This window comes from Triturus cristatus, chromosome 11 (genome assembly GCF_964204655.1).
Source record: "Triturus cristatus chromosome 11, aTriCri1.1, whole genome shotgun sequence".
Classification (NCBI taxonomy): Eukaryota; Metazoa; Chordata; class Amphibia; order Caudata; family Salamandridae; genus Triturus; species Triturus cristatus.
Window position 1 is genome coordinate 1,150,216,491 of NC_140594.1, and position 18,695 is coordinate 1,150,235,185.

The window sequence follows — 18,695 nt, forward strand, 5'->3', positions numbered from 1 at the left end:
TCGGTGCGTACATACACGGCTGGGGGGGTTCGGGGGCGTACATACACGGGTGGTGGTTCGGTGCGTACATACACGGCTGGGGGGGGGGTTCGGGGGCGTACATACACGGGTGGGTGTTTGGTGCGTACATACACGGCTGGTGGTTCGGTGCGTACATACACGGCTGGGGGGGGTTCGGGGGCGTACATACACGGGTGGTGGTTCGGTGCGTACATACACGGCTGGGGGGGGGGTTCGGGGGCGTACATACACGGGTGGGTGTTTGGTGCGTACATACACGGCTGGTGGTTCGGTGCGTACATACACGGCTGGGGGGGGGTTCGGGGGCGTACATACACGGCTGGTGGTTCGGTGCGTACATACACGGCTGGGGGGGGTTTGGTGCGTACATACACGGCTGGGGTGGGGGTTTGGTGCGTACATACACGGGTGGGGGTTTGGTGCGTACATACACGGGTGGGTGTTTGGTGCGTACATACACGGCTGGTGGTTCGGTGCGTACATACACGGCTGGGGGGGGTTCGGGGGCGTACATACACGGGTGGTGGTTCGGTGCGTACATACACGGCTGGGGGGGGGGTTCGGGGGCGTACATACACGGGTGGGTGTTTGGTGCGTACATACACGGGTGGGGGTTCGGGGCGTACATACTCTGCTGGGGTGGGGGTTCGGTCCGTACATACACGGGTGGGGGTTCGGGGCGTACATACGCGGGCGGGGGGTGGTGGGGTGTTCGGCGCGTATGCGGGCACATGTCTCCATGGTTGCTATGGGAGTTCGGTTCGGACGGTGTTTTTTGCGTACGGTTGTGAAATGGGGAGGACGGGAGGGATCGTACTTGCGCAGTCGGACTTTATTTTTCCGCACGGTGGGTTTCTCGCCCGGGGACGTGTCGGTGACTTTTCCCAACTCGAGGACGTGTGGGGAAATCTTCCCAATGCGATTCGTATGGACTTTTTTCCGTTCGAATCGTACTTGGCAGTTTGTACGCTACTTTGACGATTCGGACGGAAAAAAATCCGGATACGAGTCGGACGGGGAATTTTTTTACCGGATCGGAATTGGCACCCAAATGTGTTAAAATTTTAGTCGTTAATATTTTGCATTTTTAGTTCCTTAGCGGGTTGTGGGTTTATAGGGGAATAGGGTGGGAAGTAATTTAATTATATAGATTTTATTTATTATTTATAGTAGTTAATAATTTTAAAAAAATTGAATTTAGCATTTTTAGTTCCGTAGCAGGTTGTGGGTTTATAGGGGAATAGGGTGGGAAGTAATTTTTCATCATTGTATAATTGTCATGTTATAGAGTTATAAATGTGTAAATTAATTTAATATAATTGTTTGGTAATTAGTTGTTAATTATTTTAAATTGATTAATTAATAATTAATTATGTTAATGTAATTAATTTTAGGTGTGCGTTGTGGTTTTTATAGGTGTAAATGGTGGGAAGTAATTTATTGTTTATTGAAGATTTATTAATTATTTGCTAAATATTTTGCATTAATTATTTTTTTAATTAATTTGTTCTAATTATTTGTTAAATAATTTGAATTAATTAATACGTAATTATTGATTGTAATTGTGTAATTAATTTTAGATGTGTGTTGTGGATATTATAGTGTCAAACAATGTGTAATTAATGAATGTTTATTATTATTTTTTATTCATAACATATTTAAATTTCAATATTAATTATGTTAATAATGGAAATGAAATTTAATAAAAATGTTGATGTTTATTTTTTTATTGGTGTGGTATCCAGCACTTTCCCTACTGCAGCACTCACTGGAGTTGGAATAGTAATTTTTACCCCTCCGCTGTCCAACACTTTCCCTACTGCAGCACTCACTGGAGTTGGAATAGTAATTTTTACCCCTCCGCTGTCCAACACTTTCCCTACTGCTGCACTCACTGGAGTGGGAATAGCAATTTTTACCCCTCGGCTATCCAACACTTTCCCTACTGTTGCACTCACTGGAGTGGGAGTAGTAAATTGTTCCCCTTTGCTATCCAACACTTTCCCTACTGCTGCACTCACTGGAGTTGAAATAGTAATTTTTCCACGTCCGCTATCCAACTCTTTCCCTACTGCGGCACTCACTGGAGAGGGAATAGTAATTTTTACACCTCCGCTATCCAACACTTTCCCTGCTTTTGTACTCACTGGAATGGGAATAGTAATTTTTACCCCTCCGCTATCCAACATTTTCCCTACTGTTGTATTTTTTGTGTTGTAAAATGTATTTTTAATATTTTTTTTAATAGTTTAATGTGTGAATTAATTATAGAATGTTTTATTTTATTTAAAATTATTCATTTAGGAATATTTTTATATAATTTTAAAAGTTTATAAATTAAGTAAAGATAATAGTTAATAAAATGTTTTTAAGTAAATATATGTATTTGTACACATTTTTGTTTGTTTATATTTAATTTAATTAAGTTTATTTGGTATATTTATTCAAAATATATATTAAATGTAATTTATTTTGTTAAAAATATTAATATTATTTAATATATTTTATTTAAGTTATATATTTTTTTTAAGTCGATATTTTTTACATCCATATTTTTTACTTCAATATTTTTGTATCAATATTATTGTACTTACCTGTTTAAGTATAGGGAGTCGAAATTTTTGTATTCGATATTTTTTACATCGATCTTTTTTTTTTTTGACAACAAACTTTATTGGCATTTGTAAGGACACCGGGGACTTTGTCCCCATACACGGTACCAAGATGAAGAAAAGAACAGTGAGAAGTGGCATCCTTGTTCAGCCCCCCCCTGGTCTGCAGAACATCAGACCCCCAAACCCTCCCCCCCACCCGCACATCACACCCGCCCACGGTCCAACACAGATATGCAATATTTCCTATCCTCATGAGCTCCATATTCCGATTACTCATCCACAATGCATAGGGCCCGGGGCTATGATTAGCCTCTCTATTGCGTCCAATGGCACTGCATCCCCCCGCTTTACATCGATCTTTAATCAAGGAACCATACAGGCATAGTATAAATGACCAGGAGCCACCCAAAACGTGTAAGGATAAGCAAGCAGAGGCCATGAACAGAGGAACCTAACCCATTGTCTGTCAAAAAAGGGGAAGAAGGCTGCCTGGGAAGTGCACTGGAAAAGAGGGGCGGAAACAATGGTCCATAACGCAGCTGGCGTAGAACCCACTGCCGAGAAGGACAAGCCGTGGCGTACACAGAGCCAAAACGGATTCAGAACAGAAACTGTTACGGCAGTAGAACAGAAAGACACTGTTGCCAGAATAGACAGCCAACGCAGACAAGAAAAAGGGGGGTGGAAATACAGTGAAACGCTTGAAAAACTGTCAAGGCAAAAAATGCAAAACGGGAAAACGCCAGACGAACCAGTTTTGGCGGAAATTCCACAAGACTCTGGAGAAGTCTGCAGTCACATAGGCAGGAGAGAACTACGGACCACTGTGAAATACAAAACACCCAGACTCCTGAAAGGAGACAAGCTACCCCTGTGGATTCTGTACCTGGGAAGATTTACGAACACAGGAGGCAGAGCATGAAGAGGGGAAACCATATCGCCATAGCTTATAGCATGAATAATAGAACAATTCACCAAGGGAGACGCCCATCCACTAAAGAAAATTACCCCAATGGAGAAGAAGAAAAATGATCCAAGGAGGGCCTCACGAGGATCCTCCGTAAGGATCTACACAAACCAGGAAGAACCTGGAACATTGCACAGAAACATCCTGTGGCAAAGTAGGAGGGCTATACGAGAGCCAATGAATACCCCACAATGGGTAGGTCACATCCCAATAAAAAAGCAAGGGAGAACCTCTTGAGACTAGCTCGTAGGCAAAGGAGTTGAAAATAATTCCTCAAAACAGCTGCCCAGCTGTAGCGGCCGCCTGGGAAATTAAAGCTTGAACCCAGACATGGATAACAGAGATAAAACAGTAACAATACTGCAGCCAAGCAACAAGAATTCCTCAACCAGGGACTAGAACAAAACTATTCACGGAAACCCAGACATGAAACGCTGGTCTGCTGAGTCCGCATGGCTGTCAAAAATGTGAGCCTCATCAAAGGGCGATTCGCGGAGATGCTCCTGAACATTGCTAGGAAAATTGCCGTCCTGTAGCCAAGCACGGCAACACAAATCGATGGACCTGGCCATCACCCGTCCCATAGAATCAGTAGTGTCCATGGCAGAACGGATTGAGAACTGGGTCAGCTCACGACCTTCTTGGAGCACCTGGGATAGTTCAGCCCGAGGGCCGTCCCGAATGGATGGAAGGAGATTCTCTACCGAATCCCAGAGGGTGAAAGTAGCCCGAGCAAACACACAAGACATGTTCAAGAACTTAAGGCCCAAGCTCGCAGATGCAAATTAACCCTGGGCGTAGTCCGCGTAGTAGCGCTACGCGTAGCTACTCGAAGTGCACTTCGCACTACGGGAGATACGCGTAGCACTACGCGTCTGCGTAGTGCGCTGTTCGCAATGATTGCACAGTGCCGAATGCTTGTCCGCACTGTGCATCATTGACAAACGACATCTTGCACAGTGCGAGCTGTTGTTTTCTGCCGCTCGAGTAGATTTTTACTCGAGCCGAAGCTTTCTCAGCGCGGACTAGTAGTTTCTCATCGTGAACGGTCGCGAGCATACGCGACCACTCGCAATGAGAAACCTAACCTCCCCGAGTTGAGAATCTCGCCGGGAGGTTTATTTTCCACGCTCGCGATCGGCAACTTGATGTTGCTGATCGCGAACGAGGAAAAAGTCTCGCTGGGATGTCATTTTGCTCGCTCGCGGTCGCCAAGTTGGCGTTGAGGACCGCGAGCGAGCAAAAAATGTCCACTACGCTACGCGATTTTGCACTGTGCTACATGCAATTCTTGTAGTGCGAAGTAGCACAAACTACGCAAACTTTGTGAGCGTAGCGTAGTTGTCCGCCCATGGTTAATGCAAATATGTGTCGACCACATGACTCCAACCAGAGAGAATCCCTCATGGGTGGAAGCATGAGAGGGGAGGTCAAGGGCAGCGAAGCTGAGGCTGCCTGGGTGACTAGCCCTTGAGCCCTAGGATGTAGAGACAGACAGACAAGGTCATCTGCAGCCGGGCGATGATGATGTGCGGTTGTACGATCCATAAGATCTTCCGAAGAGGGCCTCGCTGAAGTCCCCAGCAGAATGTCATTCAAAGACCCACCAAATGGTAGAAAGGGTTCAACATCTGCAGTGCTTTGATGGAGCAGATCCAACAAGGGGTCCAAAGGCAGAGAGATAGAAGAAGGCTGCAGCTGTAAGATGTCCGCAGCCTTACGAACCACTCGTGGAAAAGCTGCACTGGCCTCCGTGGTCATTCTAGTAGGGGTGACAGGAGGTCCTAAGTGGGGGACAGTTGCAGGCTAACCTGTCCACCCAGCGGTGCTGGTTGCACAGTCCTAAGACATCAGGGGAACTGCTACACATCCCCATATTCCGAAGAACACTCAAGCAACACTGGGGGAGGGAATCCCCAGGGCCCACATCACCAATCATTAAAGGAACAGTCTCCGGCGTCGAACGAAGTCAAGACGGCGCCGCATTGGCATCGAGAAACACCAAAGGCCGGCATCGGGATGGCGTCGACTGACCCTCCACTGCAACAGGGGACTGCAGTGTGGAACGGCGTTGGCCCGGAGACAAGTCCACCGCTGCAGCATCATCCGCTGCCGCAGGGAGACCTGCAGGATTGTGCTCTGGTGCCAGAGGAGGACTGCGGCCCGACGTCTGAATGGGGAGGCCCACTGGGTCAACTCCTGACATTGCAGCGACTCTGGAACCAGAGTCAGGGCACATGGTTGATGCCGAGGGCAAACCCGCAGGCAAGCTTCCAGCAAGAGTCCCTACCACCTCTGTGGGGCATGAAGGCACGCCAGGGGAGGGGTCTTCCTAAAGATTGCCTGCAAAGCCAGATAATAGGCTTCCATCTGGGCTCTAGACGCCATAACCCCAGGAAATTAGGGGTAGGTGGGGGTCGACTGTTGCAGGCTGTGTTTGGTAAAGACTGGGAGCAGTGGGCACCGACGCCATGAACGTGTGAGGTCAACAGCCTCCACGTCTTCTTATGCTTACCTGAGGAAGGTGTGCAACGTCCCTGGAACGACTACGCGACCTGTCTCGAACAGAAGTTTCAGCACGAGATGGAGACCGGCGCTTGGACTCATATTCTAGAGATAAAGACCAGCGCTGCTTGGACTCAGCTGCTGAAGGTGGAGACCGGCGATGCCTGACTACGAACGGGACATCCGGGTGGGCAATAACTTCATCTTACGTTCCCGCAAGGATTTCGGCTTCAGCGCCGACAAGCGTTGCAGTCCTTGGAGTTGTGTTGCCCCCCCCCAAGCACCACATACAAATCGTGTGTGGATCCATCGTGAACATCTGCCACGTTATCTCACACGACTTGAAGCCAGCAGGCATTGCACACTGTTCCCTGGGCGCACAAAGGCGTCAGAAAGGCCCAAAAACAGAAATAGGCCAGAGGAACTGCGTCTCCTGGACCCACGTTGTAGACGTGGAAAAGAAGAAAACTGACGTCAGTGTGCCGGGAGGGACTTATATGGCTCCACTGACGTCACATCCGTGGACGATGTCAGGGCGGAGCCATGCGGCGCCGTCTCCCATTGCATAGAGGTACTGCTGAAGATATCCGGATCCTGACTGACGCCTGAAGGATATTCTAAGTTAAGAAATCTGCGGCTAGATGTCTCCATCAGATCTTTCTTTTAGTGTGTGTTCAGAAGAGTGTTATGGTTTAGAGTGTCAAAGGCTGCGAAAAGGCCAGCAGGACCAGGAGACAGGGGTTGCCTGAGTAGAGTCCTCGCAGGGCATCGTCAATAACTTGTAGCAGTACTGTTTCAGTACTGCAGCCATGATTGAAGCCTGATTGAAATTCATCAAGAAGGTTATTGTCCTTAATATGTTGGGAGAGTGATTTTAGCAAGGAAAGGGAGGTTGGTGACCGGGTGGAAATTGTTACGGTTATTCACATCAGCAGAGGGTTTCTTAACAAGTGGGGTAACCTGACCTGTTTTGAGGGTCTCAGGATGGGAGCCATGGCTGAGGAAGAGGTTAACCAGATTAGTTCACTAGGGAAGCATGTAGGTGTGGAAGTCTATTGCAATGTCTCTGGGGATGGGGTCAATATTATGGTTTGAAGGGTTTTGTTTTCAGAACTCTCTTGAGGAGGGTTTCTTCAGTGATGATGTAAAGCTGTGCCAGGGGTCTTTGGATTTGCAGACCTCAGATGGGATAGGAATAGTAACATGGTCAAGGAGAGATTTGACTGATGCATTGAAAAATTGTGAAAATTCTGCTGCTTTCTTTGGAGGGTCATCAAATTTGATAGTTGAGGAAGCGGCGGCATTGCTGGTAGTTTTGATAAGGTAAAAGAGTTTTTTAGGTCTGTTCTTGGCAGAGTCGAGGATGGTTCTGAGGTGATTCACTTTTTCGCTAAAGATGTGTTTGTGATAGCACGATCTTGCGTATCAGAGTTTTGAGAGATTAATGGTGGAAGGGGACTGTCTCCATTTCTTCTCCAGGTATCTCAGTTTTTTTCTTTATTCATAGAGGGACATATTGAACCATGGGGCAAAAAGTGTGGGCCTTTTCTTTTTGCTTTGTAGTGGAGCAACATGTCTATCAAGACGGAAAGACTGGTGAGACACTGGGTGGTCAAGGAGAAATGGTCCTCCATCAGTCAGTCATAAGTGGGTGTCATGGGTGGAGGGGTGTCCAGAAAGGGGATGAAATAGCCCCTTTGCACTATCTGTATAACCAACTTCTCAGACGTTATCAACTGCCAGTGGTGCAGGTGATGGCATATCCTGCTTCCCACTGGATGTCCAGGTCGATATGAGGATATACTAAAGAAGTTTGTAGGATGCGTCTGCCGGTTGGGTGGTTGACTCAGCCGACCTCTGGCTAGTGGCCCCTCATGGTCTGTGGGAGCCTCATCCTTAGCCGCAAAACTGCTGCAAAGTCTGCTGGCCTGGGTGGCTAGGTGGGAATAAACACGGCTGTGAGCCTCTTCCATAGGCCTAAATGGGGCGGGAAGAGATTATGGGGTTAGCGAGGTGCCATGGATAGGCCCAAGGTCCTGGCTGTAGCTCTATTATCATTAAAGCACTTGAGCGCTGAGTACACCTTCTTAACAAAAAGGAAAGAGTCATCAAAGGGTGTGTCCAGGAGTGAAGCTTGGACATCCACCAAAAAGCCAGGGGTTCTCAGCCAGGCATGGCACCATAGATGATGAAATTGCACTGCCCAGCCAGTCGGTCATTTCTAACCTACATTTGATTGTGTACTTTGCTGCGTCTTTGCAATCTGCAATTGCCCATGACAATATGGCTTGGGCCTCCCCCAAGACTATGGGCAGCTTGCACAACTATGGCCTGATTACGAATTTGGTGGACAGGGTTCCTTCATCACAAACATTACGCATATTTTGTCTGTCAAAGTGCAATTCAATTATCTCCTATGGAACCTGTAAAATGGCGGATGGAATATCATTTGTGATGGAGTATCCCATTTGCCAAAACTCGTAATCAGGCCCTGAGTCCCAGATCACGTGGGTGTATCAGCCCAAGATGCATGCAGTGTTCACCGACCACAGAGCTAGACCGGCAGAAGAGCACATCCTCCTATCGAAGGTATTTAACCTCTCGGATTCCCTTTCAGGTGAAAAGGAAGGGAACGCTCAAGGGCTGATTCAGGAAGTGGAGGCTTGGATCACCAAGCTCTCCGGCATGTGTAGCTGGGTGAGAAAACTGGGGTCCTCAGGAGTGGGACAATGGCCGTGGGCAATTGTCCTGTGCACAGCAGCCCATGTGCAGGGCTTGGACCAGGCTCCAAGGAGGACACTGGTAAGGGCCTCATTGAATGGTAGCAAGGGTTCGAACAGGGCAACTCCCCGTTGAAGCACCTGTCACGACGTTCATCTTGACTGCAACTTATGGCAGTTGAAGGTCCACGACCTCAGCTACCCTTCACACCACCATTGCCAATGAGGCACCCTCCTCAATATAGGCATGGTAAGGAGAAAGATAACAGGCCATTGTCTGGTGAGGTTTCTAACCTAGTAGCATCCACCACTTCCTCATACCAGTTGATCCTGTACCATCTAGGGGATGCTAGTTTCCATACGTGGGGCAACGGCGGTGGGCAATTGTCCTGTGCACAGTAGCCCATGTGCAGGGCTTGGCCCAGGCTCCGAGGAGGACATTGGTAAGGGTCTCATTAAATGGTAACAAGGGTTCGAAGGCGGCAACTCCTGATTGAAGCACCTGTCAAGACATTCATCTTGACTGCAACTTAGGGCATTTCAAGGTCCAAGACCTCAGCTGCCCTTCACACCACCATTGCAAATGAGGCACCCTCCTCAATATAGGCACGATAAGGAGAGCGACAACAGGCCATTGTCTGGTGAGGTGTCTAATCCAGTAATATCTACCACTTCCTCATACCAGTTGACCCTGTGCCATCTAGGGGATGTTGGTATCCATAAGGGTCTTCATACCCGTATCATACATCTCCCTCTCCGCGCCTGTCAAATAAGATCGGCATTGGCTCCAACTCGGATGGCATTTTCCTGGTCGGAGCAAGAGCCGGTGTCAGACAATACCCCTCCAGCTCTGTGTTGGAGTCGGAAATGATGATGGGGATGGTGCCACCATATGGGTGATCAGCGGCGCTAGGAGTGTTGGTACTGGAGTGGGCACTAAGGAAGGTCACGGTCTTGTGGGTAGTGCCACCCCAGATACAGCACAAGATCCATGGGACCCAACTGATGCTGAATTCAGTGGGGTCCCCTCCCAAACCCATAGAGACCGATGGAACTCCAGAGGGTATCAGCTGCCCAAATATGAAGTGCATGAACTCATAGAACTCTTTTAGTTTGGTGGGGGTCGCTCGGGCTCCTGGAAACTCAGGGATGTGCAGAGCAGACCATGAAAGAGTCTCTGCAGGGGAGCAAGGCTTGGAGTGCTGACGCTCCTGGCCTCGTCTGAGGAATTGGACAGGCACAACTTCTTATTTCGGTGGGCTTACCTGGCGACTTGAATTGATACGAGGACCATTAGGCACAGCTCAGCAAGTGGTCCTGGGACCTTACGAGGGACCAGGATAATAAATGTTTTCTGGGTGGTCCAACATCGAGCAGTGAGGAGATTGAGGGAATGTTCCCTAAGGGTCTTCGGAGGCATGGCACGGCAGTCTCCGCAGGTCTTGGAGTTATGGTCCCTTTCCAAGCACCACAGACAAACAGACAAACCAAGTGGGGGTCTGTCACAAACATCTGCCTGGGACAAGCATCACATGACTTGAAGAACAAGTTACTTACCTTCGGTAACGATATATCTGTAAGAAACATTAGTTAGTTAGATTCCTCACCTTAGAATATCCCCAGGCATCAGGCTGGACCCGGAAATATTTTCTGTCAGCAATACCCTTGCGCGTCGCTAGGCGTCGTCTGCGGCTCCGCGTCAGTCGCCGGCGTCGTGATCGCCGGGATGACGTCGTCGGAGCACTTAGACACCGCCCTCGCGCGCTGATGTCTGTACATAGCTTTCCGCGCCAGGAACGCAGAGCCATGCAAGAGACCGACACTGGTGCCAAAAATTCTAGGGCCCTGAAAGGGATGACCTCAACCCTAGATATCGGTTCGCAGAACGGGGAGGATGGGTCGGGCGGTGAGGAATCTAACTAACTAATGTTTCTTACAGATATATCGTTACCGAAGGTAAGTAACTTCATCTGAAAGAAACACGTTAGTTAGATTCCTCAACTTAGAATAGATACCCCAGCAATACCAACCCCGGTGGTGGGTCTGCGAACCAAGATCACACCAGAAAGTCCTGGAGAACGGAACGGCCAAAGAAGTCGTCTCTCCGGACTTGGCTGTCCAGACAATAATGTTTGGGAAACGTGTGCAGCGAGGCCCACGTTGCTGTCTTACAAATGTCCTGCAAGGGGACTCCCCGGCCCAGGGCAGTGGTCGCCTCTGTGGCCTGAGTGGAATGGGCCCTCAGCTCTACAGGAGGTTCCTTTTTAGCTAAGGAACAACACAAAACGACTCGCCGAGAGATGGTTCGCTTGTGCACCGCCCGCCCCTTCTTAGCGCCCACGTAGCCAATAAAGAGTTGGTCGTCCACCCAGAACTGATTGGTGCGGTCCAAATAGAAGGACAGCGCCCGTTTTGGGTACTGACGGTGGAGCCTCTCTTCCTCTTTCGAGGGATGCGGTGGTGGAAAGAAGGTGAGCAGTGTAACAGACTGTCCGATGTGAAAGGCAGTTACCACCTTAGGGAGAAAGGAAGGACGTGTCCTGAGAACAACTTTGTCCGGATGGACAGAAAGGAAAGGAGGCTTAGAAGAGAGAGCCTGGAGCTCACTCACCCTTCTAGCAGAGGTGATGGCAACCAGGAAAGCAGTGTTAAGAGTCAGAAGACGAAGGGGACAATTATGAAGGGGCTCAAAGGGAGCGCACATCAGATAGGTCAATACTAGATTCAAATCCCACTGAGGCATTACGAAAGGGACAGGAGGAAACATGTGAGTAATGCCCTTAAAGAATCGAGAAACAGCAGGGGATTTGAAAAGAGAAGGCTGATCAGGAAGCCGTAAGAAAGCAGAAATAGCTGAAAGATATCCCTTGAGGGTGCCCAGAGCAGAGCCCTGCTGGGCCAGGGAAAGAAGAAAAAGGAGAACCTCAGAAAGAGGGGCGGAAAGGGGATCCACAGCCTTTGCTGTGCACCATGCTACAAATTTGTCCCACCTGCAGGCGTATACCGATTTTGTGGAGGGGCGCCTGGCTGCCAGAATAACATTACAGACTTCTGGAGGCAAGTCACATGGCATCAACTGCCGCCGCTCAATCTCCACGCATGGAGGTGGAGGCTGGACAGGTTCGGGTGGAGGACCGTCCCCTGCTGCTGCGACAGAAGGTCCTCCTGAAGAGGCAGTCGGATCGGGGGATCGAGCGATAGACTGAGTAGCTCGGGATGCCAGTATCTTCGTGCCCAATCCGGAGCCACCAAGATGACTTGGGCCCGGTCGCGCCTGATCTTCTTCAGCACTCTGGGCAGAAGTGGTATAGGCGGAAAGGCGTACAACAGACCGCAACTCCACTCGCTACGAAAAGCGTCTCGGAGCGAGTGCCGCCTTGGAAACTCCAACGCGCAGAACTGCTGACATTGTGCGTTTTCTTTGGTGGCGAATAGATCTAACCAAGGCTCTCCCAACTGCAGAAAGAGGCCTTGCGCCACGTCCGGGCACCGGCGGCTGAGTTCGTCTGCTCTGGCGTTCAGAGAGCCCACCAGATGTTGAACCACCAGGGTGATGCCCTGATGTTCCAGCCATGTCCAGAGGCGAGAGCCTCCTGACAAAGGGTCCACGACCCCACCCCGCCCTGTTTGTTGCAATACCACATGGCGGTGGTGTTGTCCGTGAACACCTGCACTACACTTCCCCGGACAGAGGGAAGGAATGCCTTCAGTGCAAGTCGGATCGCCCTCAGCTCCAGAAGGTTGATATGGAGCCGGGACTCCGCCGGAAAACAAAGGCCTCTGATCTCTGCCTCTCCCATGCGCCCCCCCATCCCAGGAGGGACGCATCCGTCACCACTACGTGCTCCGGTTGGGGTAGGGAGAGGGTTCTGCCACTGACCCAATCGCGGTCTGTGAGCCACCACTGCAACTCTCTTGCAGTGCCCTCCGAGATCAAGACATGGTCGGACAGGTTGCCCCGATGCTGGGCCCACTGAAACTTCAGGTCCCACTGCAGAGCCCGCATCCACCATCTGGCGTGATGCACCAACAGGATGCAGGAGGCCATCAGACCCAGAAGCCGCAGCCCAACCTGACCGAAACCCGGGATAGAGGCCGAAAGATGGGAATCAGAGCCTGAATATCCCGGACCCGCTGTTCTTGAGGATAGACCAGATAGTCCAGAACCGCTCCAATGAAGAGGAGCTTCTGGGAGGGACTCAGATGCGGCTTCGGCACATTGATGGAGAACCCCAGCAAATGCAAGAGGTCGGCCGTAGTCTGGAGGTGGGAGACGACTGCCTGGGGCGAGCCCGACTTCAACAACCAGTCGTCGGGATAGGGAAAGACTGGAACCCCTAATCTGCGCAGGTGAGCTGCGACCACAGCCATCACTTTCTTGAACACCCGAGGGGCACTGGTGAGGCCGAAGGGGAGCACGGTAAAATGAAAATGCTCGTGGCCTACCGTGAACCGCAGGTAACGCCGGTGGGCCGGCAGGACGGGGATGTGGAAATAAGCGTCCTGCAAGTCCAACGCTACCATCCAGTCTCCAGGGTCCAGGGCAGTCAGAACCTGAGCTAAGGGGAGCATTTTGAACCTCTCCTTCCGGAGGAAGGCGTTGACGCTCCTGAGGTCCAAGATAGGGCATAGGCCCCCTTTACCCTTCTTGGAAACCAGAAAGTAGTGGGAATAACAACCCTGACATACTTCTGGGCCAGGAACGTTGTCAATGGCCCCCTTGGCCAAGAGGGTCGTAACTTCCTCCTGCAGAAGTTTCAAGTGCTCCCCCGACATGCGGTGGTACTGCGGTGGCATGGCTGGAGGGGTCGCCTCGAAGGGGAGGGAGTAGCCCCTTCGGACGATTTGCCGCACCCACCTGTCCGATGTGATGGTACGCCAGGGGAGCAGGTGATGGAGAACTCTGCCTCCCACTGGCGTGGAATGGACCTGAAAGCTCGGACTTGGAGGGCTTTGAGGCGGATGCTGCTGGGGTAGATGTGGACGGACCGGCTTGTTGTCCCCCTGCTCCGCCTCTGCAGATTCCACGTCCGCGACCGCGTTGAAGCTGGTTCTGCGGCCTGTGGCTAGACTAACGTGAGGGGCTGCCTCTTCCTTGGCCACGAAAGGGACGAAAAGCGCAAGTCTGCAGGCGCGGGCCGAGAGGCCCAAGGACTTAGCCGTAGCTCTGGAGTCCTTAAAGCGCTCCAGCGCACTGTCCGTTTTCTCGTCAAAAAGGCGACTGCCATCGAAGGGCATGTCCATGAGGGTGCTCTGGACATCCCCGGAGAAACTCGGGGACCTCAGCCAGGCATGGCGACGAATTGCCACCATGGTCGCCATTGCCCTGCCTAGCGAGTCCGTTGTGTCCAGTCCACATCGGATTGCATGCCGTGCCGCATCCCGCCCCTCGGCAAGAGCCTGGGCCACGAGGAAGCCCCTGAACTCCGCCGGAGTCGCGTCAGACCCAGGGACCGGAGGGTATGGGGTCGGACGGGACTCCTGCGGCTCCGACGGAGCCACGCAGGTGGTGCCACCCGAGCCCTCAGTCGAATCGCGCGGCCGGCGAGGGGAGCCAGAAGAGCGATATCGCCTCTTAGACTTCTTGCTGTGCTTTGACTTACCGGAGCGCGAAGACTTTGACCCCGACGAGTGGTGATGACTGCGGCTCCGCGACCGGTCCCGAGCCGACTGCCGGAACTCGAGCAGCTTGCGGGACCGCCTAGCCTTCGAAGTCAAGGCCCGGCAGTCGAGGCACGACTCGGCATCGTGATCGGCCCCAAGGCAATAGAGGCACCGGCGGTGGTGATCCGTAACCGACATCAGTTGGTGACAGGCGTTACGAGCTTTGAAGTCAGGCATCCCTATCGGCACCAGAGTCAAGGTCGACTGAAAATGGAACCAAAAGAGTTCAAAAAAGTTTAGTCAAAAAGTGACTAAAAGGATATGCTCTTCCCGGATCGGCGCTTACTGGCACTGAAAAAAGAATAACTGACATCAGCGCACAAGGGCGTCGTCTAAGTGCTCCGACGACGTCATCCCGGCGATCACGATGCCGACGACGGAAGCGGAGCCGCAGACGATGCCTAGCGACGCACAAGGGTATTGCTGACGAAAAATCTTGCCGGATCCAGCCTGACGCCTGGGGATATTCTAAGGTGAGGAATCTAACTATCGTGTTTCTTTCAGATACCCCTATCACAACAGGAGAAGAAATTTTCAGAAAAGCGTTGAAAAAAAACTTGAGAAAAAACTGGGTTAATCTTTCATGGATCAATGCTGGAAGGAAAAGAACTGACAGCGTGTTGGGGTAGCATCTATATAGGCATTGGGCAGGTCACGTTTGTGCAGATGGCGCCAACACAGAGCCAAAGGAGAACAAACAGTTTATGTATATGTATTTTGGGCTAAGATGTTATGCACTCACTATCTTCAGAAACAGATGTGGGTTCAGGATAAATAAGGGTAAGGTGCTCTCATGCAATATTCTTTCATAACCTAATTAATGCACCATAACAATCTATGTAGATTTAATTGATAGAGAGAAGCATTTCTACAAATAAAAATGTATTACTTTCAGACCCCAGCAGCATCATTTGGTAAATTTTACAATTAAGAGGTGTGACTTACATGTCATTCCATAGTTGTAGATGTCCGAGTCACTGCTTTTAATTTCAATGGTGGTCCCGTTTGGCATTGAGAAATCATCTGCGGTGTCAGAGTTCCACACTCCTGCAAGAAAAATTAGATATGTTAGCACCTGGTGCATCACCAGTAAAATACCAAAAGACTTTGGTCTGTAGTTAATGCCTCACTTTCACAAACGAACAAGTTACTTACGTTCGGTAACGCTTTTTCTGGTGGATACAGTATCTGCCTGTGGATTCCTCACCTTGTGAATATCCCCTGCGCCAGCATTCCACAGATATTTTTTCCCCAGCTCTCTACGCCGACGTGGACGTCATAATACCTCGGCTCCGCTCGCGACTCCGTATGACGTCACCGGAGCCATAAGAGAGCCACGTCGGCGTGATTACGTCAGTTTCACCCATTTTTTCCGTGCCTCCGAGGCGAACAGGTGGACCAACGACAGATTCAAAGTATACACAGTGTACAACATTCGATCAAATATAAATAGTGCATATACAAAAGGAAAGCTAGAGAACAAAAGTATTTCCTACCAACGTACCAGATAAAAAGAATCTACAAAGTATAACAACATCTCAAGCAAGACATCCTTTAAGGTATACAAAGGTGGACAACAGGGAGGCGGGTGGGCCAGTGAGGAATCCACAGGCAGATACTGTATCCACCAGAAAAAGCGTTACCGAAGGTAAGTAACTTGTTCTTCTGATGGATACATCTGCCAGTGGATTCCTCACCTTGTGAATAGATTCCCACAGCAGTCCCACTCCCGGAGGAGGGTGTCCACCTTCCTATACCAAAAAGTCCTGTAAGACAGAGCGCGCAAAGTGGCCCTCCCCCCTCATCTCAGAGTCCAAGCAATAATGCTTTGCGAATGTTTGGAGGGAGGCCCAAGTCGCGGCTTTACAAATGTCTGCCACAGGAACACCCCTGGCTAAAGCAGAAGTAGAAGATTTAGCTCTAGTTGAATGGGCTCCAATACCCTCAGGTGGAACCTTACCAGCAAGGGCGTAGCAGATCTTGATGGCTAAGATTATCCATCTAGACAGAGAGCGCTTGTGCACAGCTTTTCCTTTAGAATGTCCAACATAGCCCACAAAGAGCTGATCGTCCAAAAGAAAGTCTTTCATTCTGTCCAAGTAAAAGCTCACAGCTCTTTTTGGGTCTAGTCGATGAAGTCTTTCCTCCTCCTTGGAAGGATGAGGAGGCGGATAAAACACAGGGAGAGTAACAGACTGCCCCAGATGAAAGGGAGTAACTACCTTAGGTAGGAAAGCAGCCCTGGTCCTAAGAACCATCCTTTCAGCATGTAAGGTTAAAAACGGGGGTTTAGAACTAAGAGCTTGAAGCTCACTCACCCTCCTTGCCGAGGTTATGGCTACAAGAAAGACCGTCTTAAAGGAAAACAGGCTCAAAGGACAGCTATGAAGGGGCTCAAACGGGGACCCCATCAAGAGAGTTAAGACAAGATTAAGGTCCCACTGTGGCATTACAAAAGGAGTAGGTGGAAACCTGTTTGTAAGGCCTTTGATCAATCTTATTACAATAGGAGATTTAAATAATGATGGCTGATCTGGAAGACACAGAAAAGCCGATAAGGCCGATAGATAGCCCTTGACCGTGGCCACAGCACAGCCCTGCTGAGCCAAGGAAAGAGCAAACTGAAGCACATTAGAAAGATGGGCTTTTATAGGATCAATGGATCTCTCTCCACACCATTTTACAAACTTAGACCACCTATATGAGTAAATGGACTTGGTGGAGTGTCGCCTGGCCGATAAAATAACATCCACCACATCAGGCGGGAGAGAGAAGGAAATCAGGTTGCCCCGTTCAATCTCCAGGCATGAAGGTGCAGGCTCTGGAGGTGGGGGTGAAGAACCTGCCCCTCCCATTGCGAGAGGAGGTCTGCCCTGAGAGGGAGACGGAGCAGAGGGTGCGATGAGAGGTGAAGTAGATCTGTGTACCACACCCTTCTTGGCCAATCCGGGGCGACCAAAATAACTTGGGCCCGGTCTTGGCGAATTTTCCTCAGAACCCGAGGAATCAAGGGTATGGGAGGAAACGCGTAAAGGAGTTGTGAGCCCCAATTCAACTGAGTCGCGTCCCCCAACGTCCGCTGCAACGGAAACTGCAGAATGACGGGCAATGCGCGTTCTCGCGTGTGGCGAATAGGTCTATCCGAGGAGTACCCCACGTCCGAAAGATGTGACAAACAACCTCTGGATGAAGTCTCCACTCGTGGTCGGCGGAGAACTGCCGACTGAGACTGTCCGCACGTACGTTCAGCACCCCAGCCAGATGATTCGCCATCAAGCAAATCTGATGATCCTGAGCCCAGGACCAGAGCCGTAACGCCTCCCTGCAGAGACGATACGACCCTACTCCTCCCTGCTTGTTGGCATACCACATCGCGGTAGTGTTGTCCGTCAGGACTTGAACCGACTGACCGCGAAGGGAAGGGAGAAAGGCCTTGAGCGCCAAACGTATAGCCCGTAATTGCACTACATTTACAGGTAAAAACTGCCACTGTGCCTTTAACGCAGCCCTGACTCCAATATCCCATCATGCCTCAAGGGTGACATTTGGGTCAGTTGTTCTTTGCGGACCGTAGTCCTAAACACAAAGATATACTTCTTCCATATTTAATAATACAGTCCTCTCATTTCCCTGGGGATGCGGGTGGGTTGCTTATGACTTTGATGAGGATACCCCAGGAAGAGAACTAGGATTACAGGTAAGTAACTTATTCTTCTCTTCCAGGGGATCCTCATCAATAGTCATAAGCACTGAATAGAATAGCAAGCCCATCTTCCACCGCAACTGCACTATACATTGAAGATAACAACCAAAATAATCAGTTGTTGAACAGATTCCTCAAGGAAGCTTGCCCTACTTGAGTGTCTGCTGTGGTGTCCGAGTCCAGACAATAATGTCTTGTGAATGTATGGACAGATCTCCAAGTAGCTGCTTTACAGATCTCGGAGAGTGGGACATTATTGAGAAATGCAGCAGTAGCCGCTTTCCCTCGTGTAGAATGTGCCTTAGGTAGAGGCCATAACGGTTTCTGAGCTAGCTGGTAAGCTAATTTAATGCTTGACACAATCCATCTGGCAATAGAACGTTTAGATGCTGCAAAACCTGTACGGACAGCACCATAGTTTACAAACAATTGGTCAGACTTCCTGACAGCCTTAGTTCTATCCAGGTAAAATTTGAGAACTCGTTTAACATCCAAAGAAT

General features: G+C 50.0%; 1 protein-coding gene across 1 annotated transcript in view; it reads right to left on the reverse strand.

Moving 5' to 3' along the window:
* Positions 1-18,695, reverse strand: part of LOC146788619 (uncharacterized) — a 1,185,638-nt gene that overhangs the window by 192,084 nt on the left and 974,859 nt on the right. The window contains exon 53 of the mRNA XM_085635786.1: positions 15,438-15,539. Within this exon, the coding sequence (XP_085491912.1) occupies positions 15,438-15,539 (102 nt within the window). The remainder of the gene's footprint in view (positions 1-15,437; positions 15,540-18,695) is intronic.